This window comes from Condylura cristata, unplaced genomic scaffold (assembly GCF_000260355.1).
Source record: "Condylura cristata isolate star-nosed mole 26May11 unplaced genomic scaffold, ConCri1.0 scaffold00027, whole genome shotgun sequence".
NCBI classification, from domain to species: Eukaryota; Metazoa; Chordata; class Mammalia; order Eulipotyphla; family Talpidae; genus Condylura; species Condylura cristata.
In genome coordinates, this window is record NW_004567128.1 from 4,035,987 (window position 1) to 4,053,702 (window position 17,716).

Below are 17,716 nucleotides of genomic sequence, written 5' to 3' on the forward strand. Positions count from 1 at the left end.
GGATTAAGGGTCCACCATACTCCAGTGCCGTTCACAGGTATCTGAGGTGAAAATGTCAATACATCTTTGCGGGGGAAGGGGTACAACTCAACGCACAAGCACTCAGACATCTGCAAAAACAGTTCAATAATCTCAGAAGCTTGTCTGTGAACACAAAGCAAATGGGCTGAGTAAGGGCATGGGATAGGCCAGAGCTCAGTCTCGCCTAAGGGACAGGCCAAAGGCGTCAAGGAGAGACACACGCTCTGCCCAGCAGCAGGCCACTTGTGTCCAAGGACTGACGGTGGCTTCACCTCCCCCTGCTGCCCTTCCTGGCCGTCTGGGGACACCAGCTGGTGGCTGAGGAGCGGTGTTCCCTGGCACATCTGCGCGCTGCTGTTCTTGCTCCATTGCGCTTTTTCCAGTTCCTTGTTGAAACTTGTGACGAAGGATAACCACAAACTAGGGGGAACTTGTCAGGCCACATTTTGTCCCCGTGGCACATACAGTCACCCAAGGGCAGCCCTGAGGATGGCCAACATAACTTGGCCCCAATGCAGTTCTCTGAGACTAGGCCAAGGGGCAGAACTTAGATTGTTGTCAACAGCCACGTTGTCCCGTGCCGCCACCTTCACTTCGCTCACATCTACAGCTAGAATCTTTGGTTCAGATTCCCACTGCGCCAAATTCGATTTGGAATCTGGAATCACAAGAGATGTCCATGGGACAAAAAGGGGCACAATTTGAGTTTGAACCATCACTCTTGAATCACTTCTGTTGTGACTGCAATCAAAACCACTCTCCACAGCAATATATGCACAAAGGTAACTGAACAATCAGAGGGGAAAAATCTCACTCCTCCAAAACCAAACCCAAACCAACCAACCAACCAGCAAAATTCAGAGATAACCTTGCCTGCTGTCCTTCCTCATTTCTAAAGTCGGAGCCCTCATTGTCACCACAGACAGACATCAATTCCAGGTGGAGTGAGACTTAAAAAGGGAAAGTCAAACCTTCCTAGAAAAACAAGGAGATAGCTCCATATTCTTGACTTGCGGTTTTCTGCCCCTCTAAAAGCATGACACTGAAATCACAAGCATCTACTTAAACTATTGAGATATTTGACTTCATTAGAAAAACCACGGATGCCTTACAGGCAGCCCCAAATACCAAAGTTAAAAAAGGTTAGTTAATACTGGAAAAGTTGCAACCTATATGACAGAAAAAATACGGAGGGGTATTGTAAATCCTCTATTTCAAAGCTTCTGCTACTGTGATACGGAATGGAGTTTTACAAACCCATCAAACACTTCAATGGAAAACTAGACAATAGGCATTTGGGGCATGGCGCGATGATGCTTGGTGAAATAAGCCAGAAGGAGAAAGACAAACACTGATGGTGTCACTCATATGTGGAATACAGAGAAACAGAACAAAGGGTCAGATTAAGCTAAGCCAGTAGCCCTAGAAATGTGATGGTACAGTGGAGGCTCTGGAACAGGGTGGGGGGAGGACACAGTGTGGAGGGGACAATGGATTACGGTGGTTTGATTTTTTTAAGGTTGATTTATTTATTCATACAGGACCTAGGGCACAGGCCAGAGGTGCAGGGGCGGTGAGAGGCTTCACCGGAGACAGAGTGGGGAGCAGGACAGGCAGAGCCACTGAACTGCACTGCTGAGGGGAGCAGCGGGAGACAGGAGAAGTCTGATGCACCATGTGGGTCACTCCCTGGCTGGGGATCGAACTCGGGCCACAGTGGCTGCAGATCGCTTCGTAGTGCTGAGCGCTGCGCTTTCACCACTGCGCCACCAGGAAGGCAGCCCTATGTGGCTTTTAGTGGTGGGTGTGGTGTGCTGACAATATTGGGACGGGGAAACTATATTCTAAAACACAAGCGATGTGAGCCAATGTGACCTCAATAAGAAAAGAAAACCAGGCCACAGGATGGATATAAAGGAACAAGTCCTAAAAGGGGGGAAAGGGGCAACACGTGTGTGAATATATACTCAGCTTTGCTAAAAAGAAAAGAAATGCAAACAAAACATGAGATAGAAATTCGGACTTAGCAGCTGGCGAAGATTAACATGATCTACAAGGCCCAGGACTGGCGGTGGTTGGAAGAAAGAGGCTCTCACTTGGGAGAGACCTAACTCAGATCAGCTTGGGCTGGACTTGCCGGCAGCATGCATCATGGTGACTAATAGGCACAGACTTTGCCCAAGTGACTTTGCTTCTAGAAAATGATCTTGACTACATAATGAAGCGAGTAAACAAAGATATTAGGTGTTTTATTGTAATCGAGTAAAAATGGAAACTACTTATGTGCCCAACACGGGGGACTGGATGAAAAATGGCCTATCAGGCGCCATTAATAAGGGTGAATAAGTGCACAGACATGAAAATATGCTCACGATAGGCTACATTTTAAAACTGGATTTTGTAATATTGGCTTTAGTGGGACCATTTTATTAAAAAACGAATTTGAAAATGTCTCGTTAGTAGGGATTCCCTCTAGAGAGTAGAAGTAGGGAAGATGTTAGAATTTCCTTCCAAGTAGTAGAAGGCAGTGTTCCAGAGTCAGACTTCTGGGGTCAAACTGAGGGGTTCTAGTTCTGCCTCTGCTGTTTGCAAGCTTCTCCTTAGGCCTGTATGTTAATGGCTTTCAGCCTCTAATTCTTTATCACTTAAATTGGGCATAGACACATCTGGATCATGGTGTCATTGTAAGGATTCTTATTTGCACGTATTGTTTCTATTTTTTAAGATTTATTTTTAATTTATGCATACAATAACTGGGGTATAAGCCAGAGGTGCGAGGCTGGAGTTGCTGAGAGGACTCATCAGAGATAGTGGGGAGCAGAACAGGGGAATCCACTGAACTCACTGCTGAGGGGAACAGTGGGAGACAGGAAAATAGTTTGGTATTTCTGCTGCACCTGTGGGTCACTCCCTGGCCAAGGATCGAACTACAAGTGGCTGGTGATAGCTTCTTATGCTGAGACTCAACCCCTTGTGCCACCAGGGAGGCCCTGCATATAATTATTTCATGCAGCAAATGGCCAGGGCTTAAAACATTCAAGCTGTCATTAAGTCCTTTACCTATATACCGTGAACTTGACACACACATTAGTCTACCAGTAAAAAAGTAACACACATGTAGGAAGTGGCCAGAAAGTACAGAAACACAAATAGATTTATCAAGTCACTTATTGATATTCTAGTTCCAGATTAATAACATGGCATCTGTCATTCCAGAATTTATAACCACCTTGTATATTTGATCTTCTAGTATTTTTTTAAATGAGGTGGAATTCATAGTCCTTTTTCAAGTGGACAATTCATGCCAGTTACAACTTATATCTGACTCCAGAATATTTCTGTAACTCCAGAAGGGAAGTCAGTTCCATTAAGTAGTTGTTCTCCAATTCTCTTATCCCTGTACTAGGTAACCATCATTCTGCTTTCTATCTTTGTGGATTTACCTATTCTGGAAATGTCTTATAAGTGGAGTCATACGGTAATTGACTTTTGGTGTCTGAGGTCCGTCCCTGTGATAACATGTGTCATCACGCCATTCCTACTAGGTCTGAACACTGTTCCCTTGTGTGTCTGTATCACACACTTGTTTATCCAGGCATCTGCTGATGGCCATTTGGGCTGTTTCCACCTTTGGGCTACTGTGAATTGTGCTTCCACGGTCATGCATGTCCAAATGCTAGTTTGACTACCTGCATCAATTCTCTTGGGTGTATGCCGAAGAGCTGAATTGCTAGGCCATACGTCACACTATGCTTAACCTTCTGAAGAACTGCCAAACTAGTTTCCACAGCTGCTGAACAATTTTACATTCCCAACAGCAGTGTATAAGTTTCCAGTTTTTCCACATTTCTTCTAACACTTGTTATTTCCTTCTTGGATTCTACCAATCCATCCTAGCAGCTGTGCAGTGGTATCTCATTGTGATTTCGACTAGCATTTCCCTGATGACTGATGACACTGAGCATTTTTCCACTTGCTTGTCAGCTGCTAGTTTATCTTCTTTAGATGAAAAGTCTATTCAAGTCCTTTGCCCATTTTTTTTTCAGTTGGACTGTTTGTATTTTTGTTGTTGTTCTTTGTATATTTCTGGACATCTATTTACCTTTGAAAACAACAAGCCTCTGAAGATTCAACTTGAACCCCCCAAAAAGCCTAATGTCCCAGCTAGAATTTTATTTCTTCACAATGAGAAAATATGCAACAAAGACCATCGCTAGCTAACAAAGCCTAAAATGCTCGCTCTCTAGTCCTTTACAGAACATGTTTGCTCACATCTAGGCTTTAAACTTCTTGAGGGCAGGGATGCTTCTTGGCAGAGATTTGAATGTTCAAAGTGAGGGTCCTTGGTCACTGAAAAACTTAGCGTTTTGCATTTAATACAAAGTGAGGTAAACTATTTTGGGGAACAAAATCTTTCCAAAGTGGTTCTGAGCTAAAGATTCTGACTTTCAAGTTTATTTATTTGGAAAATTTGCCTCGCTGGAATTTCTCATTTTCTCATAAATCAGAATAAATGAAGTGTTGCTATGATTTTGTTTGCCAAATGTGGCTGAGTTTTTAAGAAATGATTAGAGAACAATTTTCATTCTGCCAACCCTGCCATTCTGCCTGGAGACCAGAACAACGCAGACAGCACTGTCAGTGTGTGCTCCTCTCTCAGATCTCTCTCACTGTGTTCATTTGCTGCCGTGAAAACACAAGATTATTGGTATAATGTGTCACTCAGTTTATGGCTCAGGAAGTGAACTTCTCGAACTGGAACCAACAGTGACCTTGCTCACTGCCCAGGCCTGCCAATGTCTCGGCTCTTACCTGAAGAGGTTTCAGAGTGACAGAAGGAATGTGCTTAAAAATAATGTATCTATTTTCGAGATCCTGACACTTGGACACTTCCACATGGTTATTTTCACCTTCATCGAGGCTTCTCTTACACATCAGAAATAGCACAAGGCGAGAGGCACCTTGTCCTTTTCCTCGCTGGGAATCTCACCTTGATTTCCTTCCCTTTTTCTTTTTTAGTCACAGTTTGAGCATTTGTCGGGTCTTGCCAATAGATTGAATTTAGGAGACGATGATTACAGCCTTGTGGAGAGAAATTATGTTGTGACTACACGGTCCTCCGATCTTCTGTGTGAATGCCTGTGGTCTGGGTTTGATTCTAATTAGCAGACAGAATCACTGAGGTGAAAGTAAAGAAGACCAAGGCTCTGTCTTTATAGTCTGTGGGGTGCCCGTATATGGGCTGCATGCGTGGGGCGTGGGAAAGCAGCTGTTCAAAAAAGGCCAAAGAGTACATGTTTTCAGCTTTGCAGGCCAAGCAGTTTCTGCTGCAACTGCTCACATCAGCCAGTACACCAATGGTGAGAAGCTGCGTGGCCACGAGCTGCTAAACTTGAGGTGCAAATAGGCAGCGGGCTAGATTGGGTCTGCCCGTGGTAGCTTGTGAGGTCAGGCCTCCGCAGCCTACCACAGGAGTGGCTGCTGCGTTTCTCCCTCCAGCCGCTCCAGTTTTGAGAATTTCTGTGTTTACAACACACTCAAGAAAGGTGACCGGGGAGAGACAGGAGAAGAGCTGTCCACAGAGACCATGCACTCTGTGAACAGGGTCTGCTAGGGCACGGGCCCAGCTCAAGGCTCCAGTCTGAGGTGACTGCGGCTGATGGTCCACAGAGTTCTAGCCACATTCGGGTAACAGATTTAACTGGAAGAAGTGAGAATTAACTATGTCTTATCTATAAGACTAAAGTAAACGGGAGACAATTTCTCCCAAATAGTGTGTGTCTGCCCCTCTTACTCTCAGAGAATTTTGGGGGGTTCTCATCTTGTTTTTTTCTTCATGCCAACAATCTGTGCATGATTTCAGTGGAGATTATTCATTCATATAGTAGGTTTCTCTTTCCTAACATAAATACTCCCAGGATGCCTTTTAATTTCTTTTGAGAAGAGGTTGGAGTGATAAAGTGGAGTGGTCTCTCATCAGGCATTTTAACACTAACAGCTGTTCAAAGGCTAAGATGACAGTTGTTGAATAGTGTTGATCCAGTGTAAGGACAGAGAGACATGGAACAAAAATGGGATGCACTAGCCATACCTGCCATTCTTCCCTCTGATTAGACTCCACTTTTACCCATATCTTGACCCTAGTATTTACATGACACACAAATTGGGAGGAGGAGAAGAAGGGTGGATTATGTCCTAAATGACGGTGGAAAAATCAAATTCAGAAAAAAACTTGGAAACAAAATAGTTTTAAGATCTCATTTTACTGTGCACACTAAGTGAATACCAGATGACATGAAGTTCTGTGAATCTTATGTGAAGATCTGCTAAAATATGAAAGTATAGTAAAATCCAGGAGAAACTTTGGTTGATTACTAAATGATTTCTGAGTAGAAAGAGACTATCTACACATAAAATCAAAGGAAGGAACCAAATTGGCTATTCTAATTGATCTATAAATCTATAGCAATTACAGTTGATACCTATTTTCAAACTAATCACCTCATAAAATTTAAAATCATTTCTACGACTGAAGGCATCTAAATGAAATGAAAAGGTCAACAATAGGAAAGTACTGGCCAAGAATAAGAGTTAATATGGTGCTTTGGTTCTTCAAGTCAAGATAGCAGGGCACCATTACAGCTATTGCTTAGACTTACAGCCCGTCTGGTAAATTCATCCAGACTGAATATGCTTTGGCTGCTGTAGCTGGAGGAGTCCCTTCAGTGGGGATTTAGGCTGCAAATGGTGTGGCATTAACAACTGAGAAGAAACAGAAATCTGTTCTGTATGATGAGCGCAGTGTACATAGAGTGGAACAAATTACCAAGCATGTCAGTCTGGGGTCGCGTGCGGGGCCTCACACTATGGAGCACTTGTGCACAGAGCTTGAAAACTAGCTCAGTAATACTGTGTGTTTACCAAGAACCCATGCTCACAGCTCAGCTGATGCAGAGAATAGCCTCTGTGATGCAAGAGCACACCATTCAGGTGGTGTTTGCCCACTTAGACTCTCACTTGTGGTTGAGGTGAGGAGCGGTCATATTTTATTTTCTTCAGATCCATCTGAAGCTTACTTTACCTGGAAAGGCACAGCCGTGGGCAAGACCGACATGAATGGGGAAACCTTCCTTTAGAAAAGATATGATGAAGATGGGGAACTTGAAGATGCCACTCCGACAGCCATCTTAACCGGAAGCTTGGAAGAGTCAGTGACAGCAGATAGCACAGAAGCTGGAGTTGCCTATGCAGCTGGATTTAGGAGCCTTTTCCCAAAGTTTAGCTTACTCAGCTTACTGGGCTGCCACAGCAAGATAATGAAGAGAAAAATTTGGAAATTTCAACTAATCAATCCACTTATACATGTTTTAAGCATGTTTTGTCTTGCAGACTTTTTGTGTATCTATTTATAAATGGTCACTTTCATCTATCAAGTTACCAAAGGTTCACAAATTCTACAAGTCAGACGTAGCATGACTGTAAGTGAGATGGAATGTTGGACACTCCTGTTGGGTACTGTTGATCTTTTCTAGAAAGTAATACAGCACTGTGTAGTCAGTCTGACAATCATGTTCCCTAGTTTAGTTATAAAATTTATCAGGAGTGGAGTCTACACAAAGGAATTTATCAGAAACTTCAACAAAGATTTACTTCCCCAAAGGCCTAATATAATAATTTATAAAATTGGGTGGTGAAAACATGGGCTGGGAAATGGTGGTCTATGGGCCCACCACCTGTTCTGTGTAGCCTGTGAGCTAAGAATGTTCTTTTTTAAACTTTTTATTTCCTTTCATTTTTATAAGCTTGCATTTCTGATGTCCCTTGGCCCACCTGCACTTCTTGATTTTCTTGGTTTCATTATTTCCTTTTTCCTGTTTATTTTTATGCTTTACCAGGAAAAGGACTTTATTTTTCAAGCTTGTATTGAGCGTATATCAACACCTAACAGACCACATGGGTTTATAAAAAGTGCACAATTTGATGTTTGACCTCTATGCATACCTGTGAAGCCATCAGCACAATCCAGATAACCAAGCCATTACCCCCAAGTTCCCTCATGGCCATTTGTAGTATGTTCCTCCCAGGCCTCCCCTCGCCCTAGCCTCATCTCTTGGCACTCCGTGATCTTTCTTCCATCCTAGTATGTCACATAAATAGCACTGTATAATAGGTGCTTGGTTTTCTCTGGCTTCTTTCACTTGGCATAATTCTGACATTCATCCATGCTGTTGTGTGTCTGTTGACAATTTATCCTTTTTCTCTGCTGAGTACTGTTCCAGGGTACCATATAACACAATCGGTCTGTTCATTCACCTACTACTGGATATTTGCTTTGCTACGGTTTGGGACAGATACAAATATGTTTGTGTCTTGATGAAACCTTTTGTACTGGGACATAGGCTTTTTTCCTCTTGGGAAAATACCTAAGTGTGGAATAGCTGGATCATTTGGTAGGCAAGTGTGTGAGCAGACTTCTAGGCAGTATTCAGGGTGTCCATGATGTGTATATTTAACCTACAAGATAGAGGTCCTTGTAGATCCCCTGGAAACCAGTGCTACCCCCTTTTCCCCCCAAGGGGGTCATATAGGCCACAGCGGCCTTCATCCTAGTCCTCCCTGTGTGTCGAGGGCTTCCAGGAAGGGAGATCTCCCAGGATAACCTTGGTTATTGGAAGGTGCTCACAAGTCCTGACATTTCCAAAATGGCCCTGTAAAGGGCCATGGAATCTGTCTCCAGGACATCCTGGCCACATCTCATTGGCCTAGAATAGACTAGTTGGGCCAGTAGCAAAACCCCATCAACCAGAGCAATGGTCTCCAAGGGCGCTCCTGGCAGCATCACCTGGGAACTGGTTAGGGCTCTCCTCTGAGCCCAGTCCTCAGGCTTCTGACTGAACTCTTCATGCTTCAGTTAATTTCTGAAATTTTTTAGTTATGGCTACACTAGTTTACCTCACTCTATAGGATGTGCGGGTATAGGGTCACACCTCTTAGTGTCCCTAACCCACACTCATCACCATGGTGCCCACAGTCCTCCACCGCAGTCCACCATACCACCCCCTACCCTTGAACTCCCCCCCCTCCATTTGCCTCTCTTCTGGAGTCCAAATTCCGCTAATAGCTGCCCTTCGGGAGTTACCACACCACACCCACCAGCCTCAGACCCCTGGCCTCCACCGCAGGGCACGGTGACCCCACTGTACTTTGATCTTTGTACTTCGCTCGCCCTCCGCTGGCCCCCCAGTGCCCTCAGCTCTTACTGCCTGTTGTCAGTGGCACCATCCATCTTCTGTCTTTCTCCTCCTGGTTGACTTCACCTCGCATCACCCCCCGCATGTTCCAGTTTAAGAGCCAGTGGCCTAGAACGCGTCAGGCCCTGCCGCCACCCCGCCTTTAACCTCTCAGAGGCTGTGGTACACCAAGGGCCTGTCCCGCCCTGCCACAGTCCACCCACACAGCCTTGGGGCCCCCACCTAGAAGTCCCAACCTGGGCTAAAGTCCCTCAAAGGATCAACTGGAAGGGCACAAGATAGCTCTCACTTCTTTCCCCAAATTACTGAACTAAAAAAATCCCAAAAAACCCCAAATCTCAGAAACCCAAGTCATTGGAGCAATTAAATCCACTGTCCAAATCATTTCTCTAACTGTGGCCCTCACCCTAGCACTGTATATGGCATCATAAATCTAAGAAAAAAAGACAGAGATTTTAAGTGATACACTCCAATACTCTTTACTGCTCTAAAACCCTCCCTCCACAATTACATATCCGGAAAATTAATCAAACTTCTATAGGAAGAATTTGAGTAAAAATATTGGACACTTTTTGCTTTAATCTTCAGTTTAAGAATGATTTTCACTCAATAATTGGAGAGAAGGTTTGATCATTCCCTTGATATTTTCACGAGCCTAGAATTTAGCCCAGTCTTTGAAAACTTTCTCCAGCTTCTGGCTGAGCAGAACCTTGCCACTCACTTTGAACTTGCCGGCAAGGAAAGCCTTCTGAGGGTTCATCTTGCCAAAGACCAACTCCAGCAGCACAGGCTCCGAGATGGTAAAGACAGTGTCCGCTGGAATCCTGGAGGAGCCAAGGTATACCTCCCCAGAGCCATTCTTCAGATCGATGGTCCACTGCATGAAGGTCTTTCCGTCTTTGGTGATGTCCAGTTGAAAGATGGCGTTCACTTTCTTCACGAGCTGGGCTCCCGATTCTTTGACGTGACGGCGAATAGCTTCGAACACCCGGCAGCTTTGGAGTTCTGGGTCTGCGGTGCTGGGACCGGCCAGTTCTTCGGTTAAGGACAGTTCATTGAACTGGCCATCCGGAGGTCCATTCTTTGGTTTGATCTTTGGGTGATGGTCACTTCTCTTCCACATTTTACTTCGGTCTTCTTGACCTTGTTGTCTAGCTGGAGAGTGGCCGTGGACAGGCTAACATATACTGGCCACATTGTGACATCAGAGCGAGGCGCTTGGCAGGGGACATGTGCAGCCATCTGATTGGCTGAAAAGATGACAAAGCATGACACGGGGTGCCCCCCCCCCCCCGCACAGGCAATTGTGAAGTAATCTGTGACCCATGCTGGGAGTCAAGGAAACAGGCCCAGAAGTTTCTTCACCCAGAGGCTCCCTGGGAGGGCTCTTATTCTGTATATGTTAACCATGAATTGCCAGTCAGTTATGCAGATGCAGTTAAATAACTTAGGGGTACACTTTCACAGTCACACGCACACACACTTCAATGACCCTCCACCATAGCTCCGTGCCGCGCCCTGGTCCCTACCTCGCCCTGTTGCCTCCCCACCACTCCCTCTGTTGACCAGCATATTTTTCACAGGGTCTAAGAAGCAGTTTTGCTGAGCTTTTCCAGATCAGGTCCTTTGGTGACTTCTAGTTCACCAATGAGCCACCTGGTACCATTCACTTTCTGACTGACACCGCTTCTGTGTGTGTTTCCACTTTGTGTTCAGATGGGCTTTGCCTTATTTGCTCTTTTAGGGTGGGGTGCTATGGGTTTTGAGGCATTTGTTTCTCTTCTTCGTTTATGTTGGTGGCCGGTGGGGAGGGAGGAAGGCTGGGGCTCAGAGGCCTGGCCTCAGTCCTGGTGTGGGGTTAGGGTAGCTCTGGCAACGCAGAAGTGGAACTCCGCTGGCCTGTTTCCAACATGACCCCGGCTCCTTCTGCTTAGTTAGCTGCCGAGAATGAACGGAGTGTAAGCAGAAGCTGAGAAGAGCTCAGAGTCCCAGGGGCTCAAGCTTGAAAATAAGAGATCTAGTTAGATCTAGTTTTTTCAGACCCTGCAACGGAAGTTTCCAAAGCAGTCGGAATGCACCACAGCCGCTCCCAGTACCTTCCTCAAGCGTGACCTGACACGTGGACTCGCCTCCATTTGCTGCGTTCTCGCCAGCCTCCTCAGCCTCCACGACCTGTAGCTGCTGGCTCCTCGTCTCCCACAGGAGGAAGCACGTTTGCAGCCACAGATTGGTTGGACAAGGCTTCGGCTCTTCTGACACTCACTAGGCCAACTGCTGAGGCTAGTTAGAGATGCAGGGTCACCTCTCTGGCAGCTGTCTTGCCCCCCCAACCCTGGCCTGTCAGGAACATATGCACCCTACAGATGTCAGAACTTCCCGCTGTGACAGTGGGCCCCTGGCCCGTGGCTGGTGAGCCTGTTCACCAACCCGAGGCCAGAAAGCCTGTGTACAGGCAACTTCTTTAAGGAGAACTGAACTGTTTCTGTCACCTGCTGTAGCTGTCCTGAGCCCCCTTCTTCTCTTTGGGACAATTCCTTTCCCACCAAACACACTCGAGACTGCGGTTTGGCCAGTTTCTCCTGGTTCTTGACAGTTGCTTCATCTTGTTGTAGCAGAGGATGGTGGGTAGATCAGTATCAATTAGGTACACGTCTCTTTTCTGTTTTGAAAAGGTTTTCAACTAAAAAATCCACCCCCGCCAGCCACTCTACCCCCTGTGCCCCTTCTCCCTCCTCCCTTTGAAGCTGGGACGTCTCACTTTGTTTTTGAGTGTCTGCTAGCTTGTGTTTTCTCTGTCCATCATCCATATGATTCCTTGTTTACTCTACCTGTAAAAGTGTAGTATTTCCCTCTATTTTTCTGACTTGCTTTACTACACATCATCCTCCTCCCTCCCCGGCTCCTGGGTGTTTTTTTTTTTTTTTATTTTAAGTGGTTGAGAAGAGTCAACAGAACACTAAGATTTCACAGCACATGACCACGGGGTGAAGGCTTTGTGGGGACGCCAGTGCTCCCCCTAACGCATGTGGAGGCACTGGTAGAGGTGCTTTGGTAGGGGCGCACTGGACAGGGCAGCTCATTTGATATCATATTTGTAGCCATAAAACTAATGTTGGCAACTATCTTCGAATAACATGAGAAAATCCTCATAACATCTTGTTCAATGACAAAACATCTGGAACAGATTTATTTATTTATAGCAGAGTTTCCCAAGAAGGATTCTGTTAAACAATAACAGAATTCATACATCAAGAAACCTGAATTTTAACAAGTCTGCAGCAGTTCTCACAACGTTCCCGCCATACCGTTTTGCAGGGTGAATCTCCAAGAGGGAGACTATGGCAGGCTGTGGTGACCAATGTTTCACGATACATAATTCTGGAAATGCTGGCTTATAGCCATTTGCTTGTATTATTACATGTTTTATATGTAAGTTTTATATGCATAACATGAGTTGAAATACTGACCATGCTTATTCTCAGTCACAGGACTATAATCTTGAATGTTGTGTTTTTATGGGTTTTGTAGAACAAGAATGAATTAATCTTACAATGAGAAGAAAAATGATAATAGGGAAAGAATATGAAGCCATGTGGCTTAAGGAAGATGATTTTGGAGTTAATGTTGAATTTTTGAGTAAATTAAGAAATATGGTGAGGCCCTCCCTGGTGGTGCAGTGGGTTAAGCCTCAGCACTATGAAGTGATCCACAGCCACTGCAGCCTGAGTTCGATCCCAGGCCCCGGAGGTGACCCACAGGGCGCACAGACCTCTCCCATCTCCCCGCTGCGCCCGTCAGCAGTGTCCTTCATCAATCTGCCTGTTCTGCTCCCCACTCTGTCTCTGGTGAACGCTCACCCCTGCACCTCCAGACTGCACCCCAGTTCTTGTGTGTATACAAATTTAAAAAATAAAGGAAATATGGTGAATAGTGAGGATATGCACTAAACTTCACGTCCTCCCCATTTATTCAGTCTACTTCTCCCCAGCTCCCTTCCTTCCTATGGGTATTATGGATTTAGGTATAAGGAAGACAGGCCACTTAGCACAGGTTTCCATATTTTACATAGAAAGTGGTAATAATTTTATTATTACTGCCAAGTAAATGGAAATCATGATTTCTTCCCTGTCAGTCAAACTGGACTGTTATATTTTAAAAATAAACTTGCTTTGGAATAATTTTAGATTTACAGAACAGTTGCAAGGACGGTGAAGAGAATTCCTGGCCACTTCACCCAGATTCCCCTTTAAAACCAAGTACACTTGTCAAAACTGAGAAATTTACAGTGGTCAGTCACTATTAACTAAACTCTAGAGCTTTATGGGTTTCTACTGGTGTCTTTTTCCTGTGCCAGCATCTAGTCCAGGAAACCACGTCACATTACATAAATGGATTTCTTTTAATTCACTGAAAACTTCAAGGAATGAGCTGCACCTCATTCATCCCTTGTGGTTTATATAGCACTAACGATGCGGGAGGTGTTTGGCTTTCCTGACTTCATTCCTAAGTGGGCAGGAGGCACCCAGAAGACCCTTACTTGGGTCTGCAGACTTCCTGTGGCCTTGGCTCTGCAGAAAGAGCTTCCACATTTGCAAAGCACGTTAACAGAAAATATACATCTCACTCTATCGTCCTGATCACTCACGAAGGAGCCAGGGCAAATGCCACTTTCTTTTGTCCCATTTCATTGATTGAAAGATGGAAGCCTGTGGGCAGGGCATGCCACGTTGCTGCCCTGGGCTTTAGAAGAGCCCTGTGTTTGGTGTAAGGCTCGGTTGACATACTCCTGAAATGCCTAAAAATGTATGAACCAGGGGCTCTTACTTTTCATTTTGCACTGAGCGCTACTAACGAGGAAGCTGGTGTGGGCGAAGCTGGTCCTGGCTGGAGGAAATGCGTTACTCACACTAGGGCACATGGCACGTCACTCACACCGGGGCACACGGCACGTCACTCACACCGCAGCACACGGCACGTCACTCACACCGCGGCACACGGCACGTCACTCACACTGGGGCACACAGCACTGGTGTGGCTGGGAGGACTTGAGAGCCTCTTGACTTGGGGTCACTCTGCTTTCTCGCACATGGCACTTCTGTCAACCTGATGACTTGAATCCAACCTTACAGTCCATTTCCTTAATTTCTAGTTACTGCATCTCTGGCTCTGTCTCAACGCCTCACCGTTTCGGCATGTATTTTTTTTTCCTCAACCACTTTGATTTCTGTGCAAAAACAAATCAATCTGAAAACTTGCTTACCTGTGGGCTAGATGAACTGCTCTGCTAATTTATGTTCATAATAATTTCCTAGTGGTGGCTATTGCCTCAGCAGTACTGCAGAACATATTTATGAAACAGGTTTAAAATAAAATAAAAACAGCTCTATTTTGCTTCCAAGGTTGCTTAATTAGCTTATGAGGTTGTCTGGGCTGAACTGTGAATTATAAGGGGAGACATTCATTTATTTGTAGACATGGAGACACTGGGCTGGGCAGCAGATTTTAAAATCAAGAGTCAAAGTATGTTCAGAAGTCTGACTGGCAGATCCTGAGGGAGGGGCGTGTGTGTGTGTGTGTGTGTGTGTGTGTGTGTCTGTGTGAGAGAGAGAGAGAGAGAATGTGAGCAGGAGCAAACCCCATTTGGAGCAGGGGAGGGAAGGGAAGGAAGGCGGAAGAGGTGGAAGAGAGGGAGAGAGGAAGGGGTGAGGGAGTCAAGAGTGGGAAGAGGCTGGCAAAAGGCAGATAGGGGAGACTGCTACTTTCGGGGATGTTAAGATGAGGTGATTGTAATTTACATGTGAGAAGTCTGGGTGCACTGTTACAGAGTTAACTGTGTCCCTCCTAAAGCTATGTTGAAATTCTACCCCCAGAACTGTGGATGTGAGTTATTTGTCAGTGGGGTATTTGCGGATGTATCCAGTTAGCATGAGGTCACACTGCACTAGTGGGCCCTAATTCAATGCCTGATGTCATTATAAGTGAAGGACATTTGGACACAGAGCTAGGGAGGAAGGACATGGGCAGCTGGAGATAGACTGGCGTGTTGTGTGTAGAAGCTTCTAGAAGCTATAAGAGGCCAGGAATGGCCCTGTGCCTTTCTCCCAGAGCCTTGAGGGAGCAAGACCCTGTGGACACCTTGACTTCTGACTTCTGGCCTCCAGAACCTGGAGAGAATGAGTTTCTGCTGTTTAAAACCACCAGTGGTGGTGCTTTCTTATGGAAGCCCTAGGAAATGAATACACACTGTAAATGAGAAAAAGAGGCAAAATAGCTTTGCTTATTCTTTAAATATGAATTTGAAGACTGCCTTTAAAAAAGCTTTCTTTTTCTGATTATTGTAGAAAGTCTAAAAGCAACAAGTATAGCCCCTTCACACAGATACATAAAGTATTTAGATTCTTCCACATGTGAGTATATATGTACTGTGCACCTATTCTGTCTCTCACACTATCTCCAAGAATAACATCAAGTTAAATATGTAGTTTTGAAAGATCCCTATTGCCCTCACAAGTGTTTCAATGACATGGAAGTTCGTGGAACTCTCTGTGATGTAGACAGAGAGACTCTCTCCATAGTTATACCAGAGTCCTCTTAAGGATATGCCATAATTCACCCAGCTGTTCTAATGCTTGCAGGCATTTTTAGATGGGCCTTAGTCTTTTTTCTTTTAATCTGTTTTTGAACAAGTTCCTGATTTGCCCCCTAAGGTAGATTCCTCAATATGTCTTTATATTGCAGATCACCCCCCCCCAAAGTCTGTACACGCAGGAGCACACGCACACACATGAATGCTATAAAAACCAACATAGGGCCCTCCCTGGTGGCACAGCGGGTTAAAGCACTGCACTATGAAGCTTAAGCCACTTCCGCGTGAGTTTGATTCCCGCCTGCCCTGGAGGTGATCCCATGGCGCGGCAGACCTCTCCTGACCCACCCGCTGCTCCCCTCAGCAGTGTACTTCAGCAATGTGGCTGTTCTGCTCCCCACTCTGTCTCTGGTGAATCCTCTCACCCTCCGCATCTCTGGCCTGTACCCCAGTTCTATGTGAATAAATAAATCTTAAAAAAACAAACAAACACAGCATAGAAGAGACTTTTCAACAAGTGATGACATGAACATTTTCCCAGAGTCATTTGGGGGCTTGTTAGCAAGACTCCTGGGACTTCTAGGAAAGTTCCTCCTTTCTGGTTGCACAGCACTATCACCAGGATGACATTTAGACCAGGTTGATCTGAGGACTTTGTGCCTGATGGAAGGTGACCGTGTTTATGCCCAAGGTTTTGTACCATTCTGCAGCCCGTAATCAAACTGGGTGTCCAATATGGATGAAGCAATTTTGGCTGGGGTGGGGCACTCCCTGACACATATCTGGGTGCCCTGCTGCACCTCTCTCCATGCATGCAGAAACTAACAACAGTGGGAACAGGGCACGCAAATGGAAATGGATGACAAATTTCAGTCACAATGCAACTTGAAGTAGTGAAATGCATAGGCCTCTGTCAGATAGGGTAAGGAAGTTAATTTTTGAAAACTATTTATGCATACAAGAACTAGGGTGTAGGCCTGAGATATGGGGGCGGGGTGGGTGAGAAGCTTCACCAGAGACAGAGTGGGAGCAGAACAGGCAGATGTACTGAAACAAACTGCTGACGGGAACAGCGGTGAGACAGCAGAGGTCTGCTGCATGATCCCTGATGGGGGATCGAGCTTAGGCCTCAGTGGCTGGCTTGACAGTGCAGTGATTTAACCACTTGTGTCACCAGGGATGCCCGTGGAACTCAATATTTTATTGAAGGATACCTGACTAACACCCGAATAAATGCGGTAACATACCATGTGCTGTTGGGGAAAACTACTACATACATGCCACTGTTTCCAAAATACACATGCGAATGAAAAAAAATAGGTTCTACCAACATCCAAAACACTGTGTTTTTGGAACTAGAATAATGATTTTAAAATTCAGGTGAAAGAAGAAATGGATGAGGTTTGCTGACAAAATTTATGTTTCCTAAGCAGAATAATCAGAGGGTATCTGAATCAAGAGCTTGTAAGTTCTATGGCAATCAAAACAGAATGTCAGTGGCATGAGAAATAATAATCAGAGAAACGAAGATAAACAAGACTCAACACCTATCTAAGGATATAGGAAAAGTTTGCAGTACAAATCAGGAGGAAAAGACAGACTATTAAAGTTGTTGGTATAGTTTTAATACTGAAAGAAAATTAATATGAACTCCTACCTTATACCACTTCCAAAAATATATACAAAGAGAATACATCTCAGTTTATTTTGCAATGTTGTGATTGAGCAGAGGCCACCAACCAAAACAGGAAATTCAGAGGCCATCAAAAAAAATGACCAACAGACTTATAAATTGTAAAGTATTTCTGAATGGGAAAATGTGTAATAAAAAATCAAAAGGCAGGAAACAGAGGAGTTC

General features: G+C 45.0%; 1 protein-coding gene and 1 pseudogene across 1 annotated transcript; one reads left to right on the forward strand and one right to left on the reverse strand.

Annotated features, from left to right (window-relative positions):
* The first annotated feature begins 5,258 nt into the window (after window positions 1-5,258).
* LOC101625736 lies at window positions 5,259-7,774 on the forward strand (annotated as a pseudogene).
* Window positions 7,775-9,927: 2,153 nt separating this feature from the next.
* SCP2D1 (SCP2 sterol-binding domain containing 1) lies at window positions 9,928-10,395 on the reverse strand. The gene has a single exon (XM_004689860.1). It carries the CDS (start codon window positions 10,393-10,395, stop codon window positions 9,928-9,930), a length of 468 nt encoding a protein of 155 aa, XP_004689917.1.
* Between the last annotated feature and the right edge of the window lie 7,321 nt (window positions 10,396-17,716).